Source organism: Mobula birostris, chromosome 25 (assembly GCF_030028105.1).
Source record: "Mobula birostris isolate sMobBir1 chromosome 25, sMobBir1.hap1, whole genome shotgun sequence".
Lineage (NCBI taxonomy): Eukaryota > Metazoa > Chordata > Chondrichthyes > Myliobatiformes > Myliobatidae > Mobula > Mobula birostris.
In genome coordinates, this window is record NC_092394.1 from 59421510 (window position 1) to 59442284 (window position 20775).

Sequence of the window (20775 nt, forward strand, 5' to 3'; positions counted from 1 at the left end):
GATAATATTTCCTCCTTGCTGACAATCAGGGGTGTGTGTTTAACTCACTGTTCTGCTCTCTCTATACCCATGACTGTGGCTAGGCATAGCTCAAATACCATCCATGAATTTGCTGATGATACAACCATTGTTGACAGAATTTCAGATGGTGATGAGAGGGCGTACAGAAGTGAGATATGCCAACTAGTTGAGTGGTGTCGCAGCAACAACCTGGCACTCAGCGTGAGTAAGACCGAGAGCTGATTGTGGACTTCAAGAAGGGTAAGACAAGGGAACATGAACAAATCCTCATAGGGGGATCAGAAGTGGAGGGAATGAGTAATTCCAAGCTCTCTGGTGTCAAGATCTCTGAGGATCTAACCTGGTCCCAATTTATCAATGCAGCTATAAAGAAGGCAAGACAGCGGCTATATTTCATTACGAGTTTGAGGATATTAGGTGTGTCAAATAAAACACTCAAAAAATGTCAACAGATGTACCATGGAGAGCATTCTGACTGGCTGCATCACTGTTTGGTATGGTGGGGGTGGGGGGGAGCAGCTACAGCACAGGATCGAAAGAAGCTACGGAAAGATGTAAAACTAGTCAGTTCCATCTTGGGTTCTAGCCTCTGTAGTGTCCAAGACATCTTTAAGGAGCAGTGTCTCAAAAAGGCTGCATCCATTATTAAGGACCCCCATCACCCAGGACGTGCCTTCTTCTCATTGGACAGCTGGAGACTCTTCTCCCCAAGGGCAGAAATAGTGAATATGAGGCCTCATATTTTTAAGATGATTGGAGGAAATCACCTTAAAAAATCATCCTGGGGTGTTAGAGGTAGGATTTTTACACGCAGAGTGGCAGGTGTGTGCAAGGAGGAGATATTATCACTAATCGGCAGAGATTGTGGTTAAGAAGTTGAGGATCCAATTGCAGAGGGAGGAACAGAGGCATGTATTCTGTAGCTTTCCGATCAGGACTGTAGGAATGATGGTGTTAAACACTCAGCAATAGTCAATAAACAGCATCCTGACATAAGTGTTTGTATTGTCCAGGTGATCTAAGGCCGTGTGAAGAGCCATTGAGATTGCAATAGGCAAATTGCATTGGGTCCAGGTCCTTGCTGAGGCAGGAGTTCATTCTAGTCACAACCAACCTCTCAAATCACTTTATCATTGTAGATGTGAGTGCTACTGGGCGATAGTCATTCAGGCCACCCATAAAACTCTTCTTGGAAGAAGAAAGAATTGTTGCCCTTTGGAAGCAGTTGAGAACTTCCGACTGTATCAGTGAGAGATTAAAAATGTCTTTGAATACACCCACTAGCTGGTTGTCACAGCTTTTCAATGCTTTACCAGGTACCAACGCCTTGTAAGGGTTTGCCCTCCCGAAAGACAGCCTAATATCAACCTCTGAGACAGAGATGACAGGGTACCAGGCGCAGCAGGGATCCTCACAGCTGTAGTTGTATTCTCTTTTTCAAAGTGGGCATAGAAGGCATTGAACTCATCTGGTAGTGGAGCATCACTAACATTCATGATGTTAGGAAGTAATGTCTTGCAGACCCTGCCAGAGATGACGTGCATCCGATGTTGCCTCCAACCTTGTTCAAAATTGTCTCTTCACTCTTGAAATAGCCCTCCGCAAATCATACCTGGTTTTCTTGAACAGTTCTGGGTTGCCAGACTTGAATGCCACAGATCTAGCCTTCAGCAGACGACGTATCTCCTGGATCATCCACGGCTTTTGGTTTGGGAATGTACAGTAGGTATTTGTAGGCACACACTCATCCACACAGGTTTTAATGAAGTCAGGAACAACTGCAACATACTCATCCAGATTCGACGATGAATCCCTGAATACAGTCCAGTCCACCAATTCAAAGCAGTCCTGTAGGCGCTCCTGTGCTTCCCTTGTCCAAACCGTAATTTCGATCTCCTTTAACTCGTGTACTGAAGAATGGCAAATCTGAGTCTATGTTCTTCCCAAGAGCATCTTTTACCATGACATCATTACATAATCTTGTCCTATTATACATGATTAGATCAAAAATAACCTTTTTGACCCAAATTCATGAAGTTCAGTTCAAAACTATCTTGGTTAATCTGATTTTTCCAATTGATAAGAAAATTAAAGGGATAAGAAAATTATTGGAGTACCTTTCTTGTTGGCCCCCAACATTTCTTATTTCTCACTTTTAAACCCTCTAGCCTAAAGACTGGACCATGCTGTGAAGAAGAGAACTGGGAAGGAAACACTTTAACACTGTTACTTGGAGGGGTACTGGTTGCTTATTCATGAGAATTATTTATTTAAACATACAGTGCAGAATAGGCCCTTCTGGCCATTCGAGCTGTGCTGCCCAGCAACCCACTGATTTAACCCTAGCCTAATCATGGGACAATTTACAATGACCAACTAACCTACCAACCGGTACGTCTTTAAACTGTGGGAGGAAACCCACGTACGCACGGAAAGGACAAACAAACTTGCTTCCAGAGGAGGCTGGAACTGAACTCGGCACTCCAGAGCTCCGAGCTGTAATAGCAGTGTGCTAATTGATACGCTACCATGCTGTTGCATGCAGAAGATAAACAAAATGGTACGACAAACTATTAAGAAGTAATGCATTGGCCTTTATTGTAAGAGGGTTGGCGTACAAAAGGCCAGCAAACTTTAACTGAACTTTGGTGAGATCTCTTTTAGGGTTGTACTGAAATAGTTTAAAATTCATTCCTTGTTTCTGATTCAGCAGCAAGAGGAATTCGCAAACAAGGGAGCCACCATACATGTGTTACACACCCAACTCGGTAGGTCAGGCAGCATCTACAGAGAACAATAAATAGTTGATGCTTCAGGCCGAGACCCTTCATCAGGTCTGTGCATGTGTTAAAGATTTTAAGAAATGACTTTATTAGAGATATATAAAGAATAAAATACAGAAAGAAAGAAAAATTATTGATAAAGTAGTAAATGAAAATGAATAACATTTATCAACCAATTACTAAGCCACTCCACACAATATACTGCCAGAGAGAACCACAGGTGCCCAATAGCTTTTCCAGTCTCTCTCTCTCTCTCTACCCTTCCCCCCCCTCTCCCCTTCTCCCTCCCTCTCTCCCCCTCGATGTCATAGGGTTAGGGTTAGTAACTCTTAACAATAGTTACAAAGCAACCTCAGAGAAGATTCCCACTTCCACAAAGCAATTACTCCTTTTTATACCCTTCAAGATCCCTTCAAAATTTACCCAGTACATTTCCAGACAAACATGTTTTTCACCATCATCTGCTCTCAAGTCTATAGATTGACACTGATGGTATGTTCTCAAAAGATGGCTCTGATCTGATTCCCTCCTTGTACTTTCTCAAAACATTCCAATGCCACAGACTCCCAGCGCTTTCTCTTATAATCTTCTATTTTCTGTTACATAATTTATCAAGGAGGAATTAAATTTAACTCTTTCCTTACATTTATACAGTTTTGGTTTCTATATCTAGAGAAGGATATACAATATGATATTGATTCATTAGATTGATTCCAGGGAGAAAGATGTTGAGCTGGGAAGGGAGATGAGGAAGATTGGTCTATGAACACTTCAGCTTAGAAGAATGGGGGGAATATCTTTGAAAAACTAAATAATTCTAAAAAGGATTAACAAGGTAAAAGTGGGTATTTTCTCAAGGTCTTTGAATGTTTTCAAAAGTAAAACTGCAATACGTTTAGATACTTGAGGATATCAAGAAATGGAAACTTGAGATGTGATATCAGCTGATATTCAGGGGATTTAGTTTTTGTTATTTTCTGATCAATGGTCCAAAATGGCCCTATTCAAAAATACAATGAGCAATGTCTCTCAGGCACTCTCGTCATATTTTTGCACAAATTGGATGTAAATCCCAGCACTGTCCACACTTGACACTGGGGCTTTATAAGGCATTGCTCAGACAACATTTGGAGTATTGTGAACAGTTTTGGGCCCCTTATCAATGCAAGGATGTACTGGCATTGGAGAGGGTTCAGAGGAGATTTATAAGAATGATTCTGGGAATGAAAGGGTTTATCTATCAGGAGTACTTGATATTTCAGGGCATACACTTGACGGAGTTTAGTAAAACGAGGGGGGGGGGCAGATCTCATTGAAACCTACTGAATATTAAAAGAGCTAGGCAGATGGGGTGTAGGGAGAATGTTTCCAATAGTGGGAGAGCCTAGGACCAGAGGACACAGGCTCAGAATAGAAAGGCATCCCTTAATAACTGAGATGAGGAGGAATTTCTTTAGCCGGAGGGTGGTGAATCTCTGAAATTCAATGCTACAGACAGACCTCACTGGATATATTTAAAGTTCAGGTTCATAGGTTCTTGATTAGTCAGGGCATCGAAGGTTACGGGGAGATGGTAGGAAAATGGAGTTGATAGGGAAAATAAATTGGCCATTTTTGAATGGCAGAGCAGACTTGATGGTCTGAGTAGCCTAATTCTTCTCCCAAGTCTTATCATCTAATGGACACGGATGGAGGGCATACTCTTCTTAGGCAATCCGTTAAAATTGAGAATGATTTGCCTCCACTCAGAGGGATCTTGGGGTCCAAGTCCATAGGACACTCAAAGCTGCTATGCAGGTTGACTCTGTGGTTAAGAAAGTATACAGTGCATTGGCCTTCATCAATCGTGGGATTGAGATTAGGAGCCGAGAGGTAATTTTGCAGCTGTATAGGACCCTGATCAGACCCCACTTGGAGTACTGTGCTCAGTTTTGGTCGCCTCACTACAGGAAGGATGTGGAAACCATAGAAAGGGTGCAGAGATTTAGAAGGATGCTGTCTGGATCGGGGGGCATGCCTTATGAGAATAGCTTGAGTGAACTCGGCCTTTTTCCCTTGGAGTGACAGAGGATGAGAGGTGACCTGATAGAGGTGTATAAGATGATGAGAGGTATTGAACATGTGGATAGTCAGAGGCTTTTTCCCAGGGTTGAAATGGCTAGCACGAGAGGGCACAGTTTTAAGGTGCTTGGCAGCAAGTACAGAGGAGATGTCAGGGGTAAGTTTTTTTCACTCAGAGAGTGGTGAGTGCGTGGAATGGGCTGCCAGTGGTGGGGGCGGATACAATAGGGTCTTTTTAAGAGATTCCTGCACAGGTACATGGAGCTCAGAAAAATAGAGGGCTATTAGTAACCCTAGGAAATTTCTAAGGTCAGGACATGAAGGGCCTGTATTGTGCTGTAGGTGTTCTATGTTGCCTTTGTTCTTCTGTGCTCCCAGGGATAAAGTTCCAACCTGTCCAACTTCTCCCTATTACTCAGTCCCTCAAACTGCTGCAATATTCTTGTCAATCTCCTCTGCTCTATTTCTAGCTTAATGGCACCCTTCCTATAGTAGGGTGACCAAAACTACACAGAGTACTCCAAATGTGGTCTCACCAATGCCTTGTACAACTGCAAGATAACATCTTAGCTTCCATACTCAGTGTCCTGATTGATGAAGGCCAGCATCCCTCACCACCTGTCTATCTGCAATGCCATTTCAAGTTCAAAGTTGAGTTTATTGACATATACACAGGTGCAATGAAATACTTACCTGCATCAGATAAATAACATTCACAAGAAAAACATAAATTATACACAAATTTTACAAGAAAAAATAGTTACTTTATACTTTATTGTCGCCAAACAGTTGATACTAGAGCATACAATCATCACAGCGATATTTGATTCTGCGCTTCCCGCTCCCTGGAGTACAAATCAATAGTAAATATTAAAAAAATAAATTATAAATCATAAATAGAAAATAGAAAAGGGAAAGTAAGGTAGTGCAAAAAAACGGAGAGGCAGGTCCGGATATTTGGAGGATACGGCCCAGATCCAGGTACCAAAAGGAAACAAAAAAATACAAGAGATTCAGAGTTCTGCAGCACGGAAGCAAGCCCATCAGCCCAACTGTCCAAAGGACAAAATGTCCCATCCAAGCTAGTCCCACCTGTGAGAGTTTGGCTCTTAACCTTTTAAACCTGCCCAATCCTTTTCCTTTCCAGCTGCCTTTCAAAAGTTGTTGTTTCACCAGCCTCATCCAGTTCTTCTAGCAGCTCATTCCACATACACACCACCTTGTGTGTAAAAAACTTGCCCTAATGTTCCTATTAAATCTCTCCCCTCTGACCTTAAACCTACGGCCCCCAGTTCTTAATTCTCCAACCCTGGGACAGAGTTCATTCACTTTATTCCCCACATGATTTAATATACCTTTATAAGATCATCTCTCAACCTCTTATGCTCCAAGGAATGAAGTTATAGCCTATCTAACATATTCATATAACTTAGTCTCTCAAATCCTGGCAATGTCCTTGTGAATCTTTTCTGCACTCTTTCCAGTTCGCTAATGTGTTTCCTACAGTAGAACGGCCAAAATTGAACACTGTTACTTCATTTGTAGCTTCACAAGAATCCTGAACAACCTCTCCCAACTCATTCTCGGTACCCTGACTTATGGAAGCCATCGTACCAAATGCCTTCTTCACCACCCTGTCTACATGCAACTCCAGATTCACTCAACCATGCAGCTGTGCTTTGAGGTCTCTTTGTTCTGCCACACTTCCCAGGTCCTGCTGTTCATTCTAAAAGTCCCTTCAGGGATTTGTCTTTCCAATATGCAACATCTTGGACTTAACTAAATTAAACTCTATTTGCCATTCCTTGGCTCATTACTCAGCTAATCAAGATCCCACACCCCACCCCGTAACTTCTGATAACCTTCTTGATTGTCTGCTTATGCCACCTATTTTACTGTCACCTGCAAACTTGTTCACCATGAACCTGGTGGTATGCGACTCAGAGCTTCTGTGCTTCCTGTCCAATGATAGCTGGAAGAAGTTGGCATGGCCTGGATGGTGGGAACATTTGATAACCAATGTTATCCCTTGAGGTGGCAGCTCATGTGGATAACTTCAGTGGTGGGGAGTATGTGCCTGTGATGTATTGGGCTGAGTCCACTACACTCTGCAGCCTCTATTGTTCCTCTGCAGATGAATTGTCATACCAGACCATGATGGAACCAGATAGGAGACCTTCAATAGTACTCCTGAGACAAACCAAACCTCCTAAGGAATTAAAGATTCCATCTTTTCGTGCTTTAGCAATGATTTAGATGATGGAATAGATGGCTTTGTTGCCACATTTGCAGATGATATGAAGATTGGTGGAGGGGCGGTTAGTGTTGAGGAAAAAGGTGACAGACAGATTAGGAGAATGGGCAAGGAAGTGGCAAATGAATTACAATATTGGAAGATGCATGGTCATGCACTTTGGTAGTAGAAATAAATATGTGGACTATTTTCTAAACGAGGAGAAAATCCAAAAAATCTGAGATGCAAAGGGACTTGGGAGTCCTTGTGCAGAACAACCCAAGAGTTAACTTGCAGGTTGAGTCGGTGGTGAGGAAGGCAAATGCAATGTTAGCATCATTTCAAGAGGTCTAGAATACAAGAGCATGGATGTGATGCCGAGGCTTTATAAGGCACTGGAACAGTTTTAGGCTCCTTATCTAAGAAAAGATATGCTGGCATTGGAGAGGGTCCAGAGGAGGTTCACAAGGATGATTCTAGGAATGGAAGGGATATCATATGAGGAACGTTTGATAATTCTGGATCTGTACTCATTGGAATTTAGAAGGATTGTGGGAGGAGGGAATCTCATTATAATCTTTCAAATGCTGAAAGGTCTAGACGGAGCCTCAGGATAGAGGGGCGTCCATTTAAAACAGAGATGCAGGGAAGTTTCTTTAGCTGGAGGGTGCTGAATTTGTGGAATTTCTTACCACAGGCGAATGGAGGCTAGGCCGTTGGGTGTATTTAAGGCAGAGCTTGATAGGTTCTTGACTGGACACAGCATCAAAGGTTACAGGGAGAAAGTTGGGGAGTGGGGCTGAGGAGAGGGAAAAAGGATCAGCCATGATTGAATGGTGAAGCAGACTCGATAGGCCAGATGGCCTAATTCTGCTCCTGTGTGTATGGTCTAATGGTCTAAAGATGCTGGTATGTCTTCCCTGTGATTGTATCCAAATGCTGGGTCCAGAACTGGTCATCCAGTATGTTCGGGCCCAAAAACTGAAAGCTGCTGTCTCTCTCCAGTGCCAAGCCTCCAGGGTAGACTAGTGCATACTCACACTACTTCCCCTTTGAAAGGTCAACAATCAGCTCTTTAGTTTTACTGATGTTGAGCCAGTACCACTCAACCAGGTGTCCTATATGGTAACTCAGAACCACCTGTGAATCAGCCAACACTGGTGTCATTGGCCTGTACTCCTAGGTGCTCTGATCTCTAATAATCCCCGGGGCCCGACCGTTCACTGTGAAAGTCCTGCCTTGATCTGTCTCCCCAAAATGCAACATCCCACACTGATCAGAATTAAACTCCATTTGCCTTTCCACATCCCACTTGCCCAGCGGATAAAGATCGCTCTGTAAATCCTGATAACCATCTTCACTGTTTGTGATATCACCTATTCTAGTGTTATCTGCAGACTTACTAACAACAGCTTGCACATTCTCATCCAAATTACTGAGCCCACCACAACCTCTGAGGAACACCATTAGTCTCAGGACTCCAATCTGAATAACAACCTTCCACCAATAACTTCTGCTTCCTACCATCAAGCCAATTAGCCAGCTCTTCCTCGATCTCATGCAGAACATTATCAAAAATCTTACTCTGGCAAATGGAGTTTCATTCTGACAGCACTCTGTCCTCATTGACTTTCTTCAAAAAACTCATGAGACATGAACTCCCATGTTCTTTACTCTCTGAACCAAAGTTGTTACGGACATCTGGACAACCCAATTGCCTCTTTACCTCTAACCCTAGCACATTGAATAAGAGTCAGTCAGTTTGATATAATCAATGGAAATGTTTAATAATGAGCCCCTTTACAAATGGCTGCCGATTAAGGCCAGTACACAAGGTTCTGAGTCCGTTATTTGTCTACAGGAAGGTCATGACGGTACCATTTTTCCCAATTTGCCAGCTCTCCAATGGATAAAATCGAATCAAGATCCTGCAAAACAGAAGTTAAAAGTTCAAACAGTAAATTACAATCTGCTTCTGAGTATTTCTTTACAAAGTAATTTAGGTGGATTAATTAAGCGTGGTGGGCAGGCTGCTCCAGGTAACGTTGGAAAGCTTATTCAAAATTTATAAAATTTGAAACAGTATTTCCAATATTCTTAATTTCCAAAACTTCTAATACCTACATGTTGTGACGTTCAAATAAAGATGAGCCAGATCTACGTTATACATGCAATCCCATAAACAAAAGCTGAATTGTAGCAGTGTTACCCGGATTACATGTAGATGGTTGAAGGTGAATGTGTATATTAGTGCAGTGAACCAATAGGATCTGCCTCGGGTCGGCAGTGGCTCTCCGTAAACAACAGATTCACATTTATTTGTCAATTATCACATGAACATGCAAACATTTTCATTTAGAACCAACACACCCAAGGATGTGCTGCACAGTCCAGCGCCCACAATGCCCAGCAGAACAACAGCACACAACAAAGCAAGCCCCTTTCCTCTCTCCACCCACACACGGACAGTATTCCAGCTCCTGGGCAAGCCCTCAGCTTCAGCCATCGGGTTATGACATTCAGATTTCCCATCAACCTTCAGGCTTAAAGCATCAGCAGAGTATCGGGTGACAGAATCCAATTATCACGCTCGGGGTAGAGAGTAGCACCCCAACAACGATGTTGACCTTCTGCTCCCTCATGAGTGACCATAAGAAACAGGATCAGTATAAGGCACATTGAGTCAGCCCTGCCATTGCATCACTGCTGATCCATCTCCCTCTCCACCCTATTCTCCTGCCTTATCCACGTAACCTTTCATGCCCTGGCTTATCAAGAATATATCAACCTTTGCCTTAGATCCACCCGGCCATGGCAATGAATTCCAGAATCACCTCCTTCTGGCGAAATAAATTCCTCCTCATCTCCATTCTAAATGGACATCCTTCTATACTGAGCCTGTGCCTTCTGATCCTCGACTCCCCCACTATAGGAAACATCCTCTCCACATGCACACAATCTAGACCTTTCAAGATTCACTAAGTTTCAATGAGATCCCCACTGATTCTTCTAAACTCCAGCGAGAACAGGCCCAGAGCCATCAAACGCTCCTCACATGTTTCATACCCTTCCATTCCTGGAATCCTTCTCAGGACCCTCTCCAATGCCAGCACATCATTTCCTAGATAAGGAGCCCAAAACTGCTCACAATCCTCCAAGTGAAGTCTGACCCATGCCTTATTAAGCCTCAACATTACACTGACGAGAACATCTGCGGATGCTGGAAATCTGAGCAACACACACAAAATGCTGGAGGTACTCAGCAGGCCAGGCAAAGAGTAAATAGTCCACACTTCGGGCTGAGGCCCTTCATCAGGACTGGAAAAAAAAGGGAAGTTAGATCAAGAAGGTGGGGGGAGGGGAGGAAGAAGTGCGAGGTGATGGGTGAAACCAGGAGAGGGGTGGGGTGAAGTGAGCAGACTGAGGCCATTCAGCCCACGAGCCTGCTCTGCCATTTCATCATGGCTGATCTCAGAACCCATTCAACCCCAGACACCTGCCCTCTCAAAGTATCTATCCCTTGATGCCCCGACCAGTCAGGAATCTATCAACTTCCACCATGAATATACCCACAGACTTGGCCTCCACTGCAGTCTGTGGCAGAGCATTCCACAGATTCTTTGGCTAAAAAATTCCTCTTTGCCTCTGTTCCAAGAGGTCACACTTCAATTTTGTCTAAGTCCTGCTGCAATAGGCAGTGCTTCCTCAGCACTATCTACCTCACCACCTATCTTCATATCAAGCACAAACTTTGCCACAAAGCCATCAATTCCATTATCTAAATCACTGACAAACAATGGGAAAAGTAGCGGTCCCAATACTGTTGGTCACTGGCAGCCAACCAGAAAAGGGCCCCTTTTATTCCCACTCGCTGCCTCCTGCCTGTCAGCCATTCCTCTATCTACGCCAGTATCTTTTCTGTAATGCCACAGGATTTTATCTTGTTAAGCAGCCTCATGTGTGGCACCTTCTGAAAATCCAAGTGGGTGACATCCAGTCTTCCTCCTTTGTCCATCCTGCTTGGTTCATTACTTCCTCGAAGAACTCTAACAGATTTGTCTTCACAGAAACCATGCTGACTTTGACTTATTTTATCATTAGTCTCCAAGTACGCTGAAACCTTGTCCTTAATGGAGTCCAACATTTTCCCAACCATTGAGGTTAGGCTAACTGCCCTACAACATCCTCTCTTTTGTCTTCCTCCCTTTTTAATCTTCCAGTCCTCCGGGACCATGCCGGAATCAAGTGATTCTTGAAAGATCATGACCAATGCATCCGTTATCTCTTCAACAACCTCTCTCAGGACTCTGGGATGTCGTCCATCTGGTCCAGGTGACTTATCCACCTTCAGACATTTCAGTTTGCCTGGCACTTAGTAATAGCAATGGCATTCCCTGACACTCATGGACCTCTGGCAAACAAGCCAGTGTCTTCCGCAATGAAGACTGATGCAAAGTACCCATTAAGTTTATCTGTCATTTCTTTGTCCCCCATTACTACTTCACCAGCATCATTTTCCAGTGGTCCAATATCAACTCTCACCTCTCTTCTACTCTTTATATAACAGAAAAAACTTGTGGTATCCTGCTTTATATTATTGGCTAGTCTGCCCTCATATTCCATGGAAGAAAGGGGAAGGGGTATGATGGTGATGGGCAGGTAAGGAGATAAAGAGAGAGAGGGGAAATGGGAATGGGGAATGGTGAAGGCAGCAGGTTGGGGAGCAGCAATTACCAGAAGTTCAAGAACTTCTGTAATCCAGGCAGCTCTCTACTCCTGGCAAATCTCCTCTGCACCCTCTCTACTCCTGGCAAATCTCCTCTGCACCCTCTCTACTCCTGGCAAATCTCCTCTGCACCCTCTCTACACCTGGCAAATCACCTCTCCTCCCTCTCTAAAGCTTCCACATCCTTCCTATGATGAGGCGACCAGAGACGAGCACAAACACAAACTCCAGATGTGGTCTAAGTGGTGCTCTCCTCGCGCTGCTGACCGGTGGATGGGCTGCTGGAGCTGTTTATGACGAGAGATCTCAGCAAGGATGACAAGGACCCAAGTGCTGAGTATCTGAGACTAGAATCTAGACACAATTTCGAGACTGAGACAAGAACAGGGTTCTTGCTAGATGAGAACCTGGTGAGACTAGATGAGAATCCAAGTGAAACAGAAATCCCAAGCACAATTGCAGACTGAACCAAAGTTGAGCTGAGGATTGAACCCAGAAACTGAGTTCAGAGGCTCTTTAAATATCTAAGTCTTGGCACCAAAACATGGCCGCCAATTATCAGAGTGGGCCAGAATCTTCAAAGGGACCGTGCCAGCTATCCATGCTCCGGAGAATTGGAGTGTCTAAACCCCGGAAGCTTGCATGATCAGGTGTGTACCATAACTCTGTTTCTGAGCCGCGGTACTCTGTAACTCTCTGATTTATGGGACTAGGCAGAAGGGCAGGTCTGCTCGGAGTAGATGGGCTGAAGGTCGTGTTGCTGAACCGCGGTACTCTATGACTCTCAGATTTATGGGACTGGGCATAAGAGGAAGTCAGAATGGAGTAGATGGTCATGTTTCTGTGTCGTGCTACTCTATGACAATGGCTTACCTGTCTGCAGTTAAGCCCAGCTCCTTGGTGAGGAAGTCAAAGAACTTGCTGCTGTGCTGCCTGTTTTGCTCGGCAGTGCCCACTACCCCAATAGAAGACACGGTCAGCTGCGCACATGGTGACATGCTACCTCCAACTAACATCATCACATTCGGCTTCACAGTTACATTGACTCTCTATAAAAACAAAACTTTCTTTTAGGAATACATTCACAAAATAATGCACTCATATTAACGGCTACGGAAAAAGTTTAATTCATTTTGAAGCATTGGGCAGCCTGTTAATATTCCAGCTGGAGGGGTTCAAAGTGAAAAGGAGGAAGGAAGTAACAGTGGACAATGTCAAAAATAAAAGTTCACTGGGTCTCTGCTCCTTCTTTCCCTCTAGACAATACTGCCTTTGCTCCACTGTGGCATTGACCCCTGCCACAGCTCAACAAGGGGGGCTCTGGCACAGTAAGCGTGGGATTCAGTGTGGCATCACTGACAGCATGGGGAGAGACACAGCCGCCTATCCTTTTACTCAAAAGTGCCATCCGGATCATATAACTTTTTCTGAATGTAGTTGAGTTATTCTTCCTGCATCACTCCGCACACTCTCCCCAATAACAATGAGAAGAAGAACAGGAAGAAGATAGAGAGACAGAGAGCCTTGAAGTATGTTAACATGACCACAAATTGCCTTCAATGTTCAGCAACACAGAAGAGCTGGTCATTGACTTCAGCTGGGGGAGTGATGCACATTCTCCTGTTTACATCAATGGAGCTGGTCAAAAGGGTTCAGAGCTTATACTTATACTTTATACTCTATTGTCGCCAAACAATTGGTACTAGAACGTACAATCATCACAGTGATATTTGATTCTGCGCTTCACACTCCCTGGATTACAAATATTAAATATTAAAAATAGTTAAAATTAGTAAATATTAAAACTTTAAATTATAAATCATAAATAGAAAATAGAAAAATGGAAAGTAAGGTAGCGCAAAAAAACCGAGAGGCAGGTCCGGATATTTGGAGGGTACGGCCCAGATCCAGGTCAGGACCCTTTCAGCAGTCTTATCACAGTTGGAAAGAAGCTGTTCCCAAATCTGGCCGTACGAGTCTTCAAGCTCCTGAGCCTTCTCCCAGAGGGAAGAGGGAGGAAAAGTGTGTTGGCTGGGTGGGTCGTGTCCTTGATTATCCTGGCCGCACTGCTCCGACAGTGTGCAGTGTAAAGGGAGTCCACGGACGGAAGATTGGTTTGTGTGATGTGCTGCGCCATGTTCACGATCTTCTGCAGCTTCTTCTGGTCTTGGACAGGACAACTTCCATACCAGGTTGTGATGCACCCTAGAAGAATGCTTTCTACAGTGCATCTATAAAAATTAGTGAGGGTTTTAGGGGGCAGGCCAAATTTCTTTAGTTTTCTCAGGAAGTGAAGGTGCTGGTGGGCCTTCTTGGCAGTGAACTCTGCTTGGTTGGACCAAGTCAGGTCATTTATGATATTGACCCCGAGGAACTTAAAGCTTTTGACCTGTTCCACTTGCGCACCACCGATGTAAATTGGGTTGTGCAGTCCGCTACTCCTTCGGAAGTCAACAACCAATTCCTTTGTCTTGCTGACGTTGAGGGATAGGTTATTGTCTTCGCACCATGCCACCAGGTTCTTAATTTCCTTCAAGTTCCTGGTGTGAACATGACCAGTCGCCTGGCCCGGACCGGCCATGTAGATACGAGGACCAAGCAAGCTAACTAGTATCTCTGCTTCTGGAGGGTAAGGAAATTCAGCATGCCCCCGTCAACCTTCCCCAACTTTTACCAGAGAAAGCATCCTATTCGGCATGGCAATTGCTCTCCCGATGACCACAAGAAGCTGCAGAGAGTTGTGGACACACCTCAGCGCTTCACAGAAACCAGCTCCCTCTTCATGGAGCCTGTCCACACTTCCCACTGCCTCACCTACCCCAGACATTCTCCCTTCTCAACCACCACCCCCCCCCCCCCGGTTGGGCAGAAGATACAAAAGCCCTGAAAGCAGCTACCACCAGGTTCAAGAACAGCCTCTACCCTGCGTTTGTAAAACAACTGCTTCCTTTGTCTGTCAGTCTTTATTTATGTAGAGTTTTCATAAATTCTATCCCATTTATTTATTTGCTTTCCTCTTATTGCCTGCAAGAAAATGAATCGCAAGTTATTATATGGTACATGTACGTACTTTAATGAATTTACTTTGACAATTGAATGATCTCCAGTATGATAGAATGGACTTTTGACCTCACAATCTACCTCGTCATGCCTTTGAATTTTATTGTTTACCTGCAATTGCATTTTCTCTGCAACTGTAACATTTATTTTTGCACCTTACAGTGATTTTTATATCTTATACTGTACCAACACACTGTCTGTGATGATAATGAAGCTGATTCTCCCTGCTCTGCTGTTGACCAAAGGCATTCAGTGCAACACAGGATCACTGATCAATTTCCTCTGCCACACACATCCACATGGATTAGCAATTTGCTGTGGCGAACTGGAGCAACATTTGACAAAACAACATTCAACAATTATATCCATAAGGAATTCTATAAAAATAAAGTTAGAAGTAAGATATGGAATAAAATGTTCCCAAATACATAAATGCCAGCATGTATTTACAATGTAAACTGCTTTATAAACGTGGTTTAAAATATTTACAATGCAGTGGGGTGGGTATGTGGGTGAACTCAAATGGTTGATCAGATTAACTGCTTGGGGGAGAACGTTTAATCTGGTGTGAAGTTTTTGTTTTAATAGCCCTGGTGCACTTCAGATGAAACAATATCAGACGGGTCAGACACTGATTCACATCTCTCCATCTCTCCACTGGCCTCTTCCTAATCTGTGAGTTTAGGGTTGACTCCATGTTGCCAACAGCCCTGCCGAAAGGTTTCGGCCTGAAATGTCGACTTTACTCTTTTCCATAGATGCTGCCTGGCCTGCTGAGCTCCTCCAGCATTTTATGTGTTTCTTGGATTTCCAGCATCTGCAGATTTTCTCTTGTTTCTGCTGGGTTGGTACTGTAAACACTAGATTGGACCTGGTTGTCAGTACTGAACACAGTGATGAGACAAAGACCCATCTATTGCTAGAACTATCTCCAGACCAGGCCTCTTCACTCAACAGGCAGACCTTACACTTCCAGGGAAAGGTGAGGCGAATCGCTTTTATGGTACTTTGGAAGAACTGCTGGATGCTGCACTGCCAATGTTACCCTATTCAAATAAAGTAAAGTTAACCAGGCAGAGTATTAGCAGACTGTCTTTCACCCTCCTCTTAAAGTCTGTTAATTCTCTAGTTCTGACCAGAATATTCCCTGGAAGCATTAAACAGTAAAACCAACAGTGTGTTTTGTGACTCAAGAACAGCACGCTTTGATGCAGAATCTTTGACCTAAAACGCTAATTTGGTTTCTCTTTCAGGAGATCCTGTCCGACTTGTTCAATGTTTTTATAGCCATTTCAGATTTCCTGCAGCAGTACTGGCTGGGTAGGGAGTACCTGAACAAGGGTCAAACCGCCCGACCGCTGCACAGATAGCCACTGTCCACAACAGGTCGGCACAGCCCGGTGGGGTTTGGCAGACGGACAAGGCTGAAACAACACCCACCTCCTGTGGTTTGCCGAGGATGTCGGCGGCCGCCTGGCGCAGCCGCTCCACCAGCGCCTCGGTGAAGCGGTCGGCTGCCAGGTTACTCTCCAGCTCCAGGAAAGGCATGGCAAAGCGCGGATCCAAATGGAAAGAGAGAGAGCGCGTCCGGATGTGGGACGGTGCGGGGCGGAAGGGCAGGTGCGGGGGCCGCCATGCTGCCGGGGTGCGTGGCGTGATTCCCCTGCCTGCTGTCAGCAGCAATCAGAAGCATTTGTCATGACGTTTGTTGTTTTCAGACAGCAGTACAGTCCAAGACGTAAGAATTAAGTTACAAAAATACTGTAAAAGTTAGGAATGAGGCAGTTCATGGACCGTTCAGAAGAAACAGTTTCTGAATCATTGGTTATAGGTCTTCAGGCTCCTGTACCTCCTCCCTGATGGTAGTAACGAAAAGCGGGCAGCTCACTAGACATCTTGATAGTGTCCCGAGCCGAAACACTCACTCCATCTCCCAGCACAGATGATGCTCGACCCACTTCGCTGCCGCTGCTGCTGTGCGATCGAGCATCTCCGGAGGGAAGGCCCCAAATCCTCGGCTGTTGCCGGGGTCGGGGTTGAAGCGCTCAGCAGAGATGGTGCTCGGTGCTTGGTGTCGGAGAGCTGGTCGGAGGCTCGGAGTTTTCGGTCGGACTCAGAGTCGGCTGTGGTCAGGTGCTTCCAGGATGCTGCATCGGCAAGTTGGTGGTGCTGGAGGTTCACCGTTTGCGTGAGATGATGGGGCTTTCGAGAGACTTTGAGACTTTTTACCGTGCCCATAGTCTGTTCTTATCAAAATATGGTATTGCTTTGCACTGTCGTAACTATATGTTATAATTATGTGGTTTTTGTCAGTTTTTCAGTCGGTTTGTCTTGTGTTTGTGTGATAATCATTCTGGAGAAACATTGTATCATTTCTTAATGCATGCATTACTAAATGACAATAAAAGAGGACTGCGTGTCCTCATAATCTAATAATCTAAACTCAGGTCCAGCCGCACAATGCAGCATTTATAGCACACCCGTCTCCTCTGAACCTTCAAAGTCAAAATACATGTATGTCACCCTGAGATTCATGTTCTTGGGGCGATTACAGGAAAACAAATAACTAGAATAAAATGTCTGAAAAATCACACAAAGACTGGCAAACGGAAGACAATTTGTACAAATAACAAAAACGACCGAGGATACGAGACTATGGAACCATGAAATCTGCCTGTGCAGATTCACCTCGTGTAAATTCGGGTGCTGTCAGTACTCCTTGTGTGAGAAAGGTAGCCAATCCTAGTTTAATATTCAGCGGGGCAAGGCTGGTTCCGCTGCATGAGCAGGGCCGATCTGAATTTAGAATTTATTTAAATCTTACATCCATCCCACAATGTGAGGGAGTAAAAATCTTATCGTTATGACTTAGTCACAATGTACAGACATGTGAATTTATAAGTCCAGCACAGGTGCACCACAAGCCTGTGCGCTTTGCCCCTGCTCTACTCCATTTATACCAACCAGAGCTCCACTGCCGTACTGGAGTTTGCTGACGACACCACTGTTGTCAGGCGAATCAGCATAGGAGGCAGATTGAAAATCTGGCTGGGTGGTGTCACAACAACACCTCACTCAATGTCAGCAAGACCAAGGAGCTGATTATTGACTTCAGGAGGAGAAAACCAGAGGTCCAGGAGCAGTCCTCATCAGAGGATCAGAAACTTTAAATTCATCACCATTATCTTTTCAGATGATCTGTCCCGCGTCCAGCATGAAGGGCCATTACAAAGAAAGCAGGACAGCACCTCTGCTTTCTCAGAAGTTTGCAAAGATTTGGCATTTCATTTAAAACTTTAACAAACTTCTGTAGATGGTGGAGCGTATACTGACTGGCTGCATCACAGCCTGGTATGGAAACACCAACGCCCTTGGATGGAAAATCCTATAAAAAGTAATGGATACGGCCCAGTCCATCACGGGTAAAGCCCTCGCCTCCACTGAACACATCTACATGAAACACTGGTGCAGAAAGACAGTATCCATCATCAAGGATCCCCACTATCCAGGATCTTCTCTCTTCTCGCTGCTGCCATCAGGAAGAAGGGGCAGCAGCCTCAGCACTCACACCACCAGTTCAGGAACAATTATCACCCATCAGGCTCCTGAACCAAAAGGGATAACTTCACTCACCCCATCACCACGACCTATGGACTTACTTTCAGGGACTCTTCAATCTTATTCTTGATACTTATGACTTATTTGTTTTCTTTTTGCATTTGCATAGTTTGTTGCCTTTTGCATATTGCTTGTTCGTTCATCATATTGTCTGCATTTTTCCATTGATTCAAGTTCATGTTGAAGTTTAATCGTCATTCAGCCATACACAAATACTCATGAATACAGCGAAACAAATCAACTCTACTCCAGGTCAAGGTGCAAAATACAGTACCAAAGTCACACACAGCACAAGGCACATATAAGGTAGCAAGCACATACAAGATAGCAGTAAAATACAGTCACTGAAAAATATAGATAGTCCAAGTCCTTGAACCCATGAATGTTGCAGCAGTCTGCTGATGAACACAATACAGCTTGTCTTCTGCTAAGCGAACACTGGGGGCAGCACTGACTCCAGCTTGAGGCCGACTCACATCACCTCCGGTGAAGGGCACCGACTGACACCTCTCCCCTGGGCAGCTGCAGCTTGAGGCCCACCCCTCACTACGACACATGCAGCTTCCCTGCATTCCGCCCCTGTGTTCACCAATAAACAAATGGTCTGAACTTGCAGCATTGCACGCTACCAATGCCGAACAGGGTCTTGCAATCACAAGAAAAGCAACTAGGGCGACCACTTGCCGTTAGGCTGCGCAGCCTCTCTGTCCGCACCAAACTCAGCTCTTCCAGTCTCTCTGCCATTGAGTAACTCACGTTCAGTACTTTAGGTTCTATTGTATTATGAGCTCTTTGGATTCTATAGTTTTACTGGAATGCCCACAAGTAAATGGATCTCAGCTACCGTGATAATAAATCTACTTTGGAATGGTATTGGCTCACCTGCTCTGCCTGGACAATTTGCGTAACACTTACATTGTTCCCCATCCCAGGCCATCTTTGTAGGGAGTAGGCAATGACTCTGTGTCTTTGGGAACGTGTGGTCCTTGCTACCCTACAGTCCATGAGGTTTGTGCCGTTGAGGTCTTGATCTGCATTCACTCTTTTGCAAAAATAGCCCGGTTCTGTGGTGTCACAGTGGAGGTGTGGCAAATTCCATTGCTGCTGCTTGAATTCTCTGGAAATACCATTGAGATAAGCAAGTGAATCTCACGTTCCCAGTCCCAGGCTATTACTGCCAGTAGCAGTGAGGGCAAATTGGTGAAGGTTCCTTGTCTGGTGAAATGGTAGTGTAAGGTGTGTTCCCTTACACAATTCACGGTGCACACATGAACACACATAAGTTTTGCAGTCACTTCGGGAGTGGAGGTGATCGAGGTTTCCTGTTCCTCCTGTAGAATGGGGGGCTTGTTCAAGGTGCATTGAGAAAAGTGATGAGACGGGTCTCTGGTTGGGTTAGGTTGGTGCTGGGTAATCTCCGTTTGGATGCCACCATACAGGCAGCAGAATAACAACAAATTTCTGAGGACAGCCAGCCAAAGTTGGAAAGGCCTTGCAAACAGGGCAGGGAGGATACTTGATGGGCCAAATTGCCTAATTGTGCTCCTGTATCTTCTGGAAAGTGAAATAGCAGATAATGGAATGATAATTTCTAGTGGGAGCGAATCGCAAAGTGGGAGTGCTCTGCAGAACATGTTGAGTTCAGCTGGAATGACAAGAGGTACACAAGATCAGTCAGCTCACACACACAACTGGTCGAAAAGGACAGAAGGACCGAAGGAAAGGTTGGACAACTTGGATTGTTTCATCTGGAGCGTCGGATGAGGGGGCAATTTGACAAAACTAGATAAGAATATGAGAGGAAGAGATGGTGGGGAGGGGAGGGGGATAGTCAGAGTGTTTTCCCCAGCGTGGAAATATCAAACATTAGGGAGCATATGTTTAAGCTGAAGAGGGCTGGGGGGGGTTATTTAAAGGGGTTTTTGCACAGAATGTGTCGGGTGCCTGGAACCTGCTGCTGGGAGAAGCAGTGAAAGCTGATACAGAAGCACGTTTATGAGACAGTTTAACAGAAACATGAACAGGCAGGAGACGGAGGGTACGGAAACTGTATAGGCAGGAGGGATTACCTGCAGTTTTACCTTCATTCAGAAGATCAGAAACTCTTCATATTCTTTGAGTTTGGTAGACTCCAAGAGAACGTCAGCCTGACCAAGATCTCTTTATTACTGCAGGGTTGGAGCAAGGGACATCTGCCGCCACCAGGACTTCCCAGGTAATCAGCACTTTTTGGATTCATCTCTTTCAGCACCCACCAGAAGTGGGTACGGGAA

The 20775-nt window shown here is 44.7% G+C and overlaps 2 protein-coding genes across 2 annotated transcripts in view; both read right to left on the minus strand.

Annotated features, from left to right (window-relative positions):
- klhl22 (kelch-like family member 22) overlaps positions 1 to 20775 on the minus strand; it is a 211770-nt gene that overhangs the window by 162803 nt on the left and 28192 nt on the right. The window lies entirely within an intron of this gene.
- Positions 8860 to 16485, minus strand: ddt (D-dopachrome tautomerase). The gene is made up of 3 exons (XM_072243275.1): positions 16325 to 16485; positions 12698 to 12873; positions 8860 to 9026 (listed from the first exon to the last, which is right to left on the minus strand). Exons 1-3 carry the CDS (start codon positions 16430 to 16432, stop codon positions 8954 to 8956), a joined length of 357 nt encoding a protein of 118 aa, XP_072099376.1. The 5' UTR covers positions 16433 to 16485; the 3' UTR covers positions 8860 to 8953.

Excerpts from the sequence above, each read along its gene's own strand:
- ddt (XM_072243275.1), bottom strand. The coding sequence starts at position 16,432 with ATGCCTTTCCTGGAGCTGGAGAGTAACCTGGCAGCCGACCGCTTCACC. Across the intron at positions 12,874-16,324 it reads TCCTCGGCAAACCACAGGAG|AGAGTCAATGTAACTGTGAA; the intron begins GTGGGTGTTGTT and ends TTGTTTTTATAG. Across the intron at positions 9,027-12,697 it reads CTGGGCTTAACTGCAGACAG|GATCTTGATTCGATTTTATC; the intron begins GTAAGCCATTGT and ends TCTGTTTTGCAG.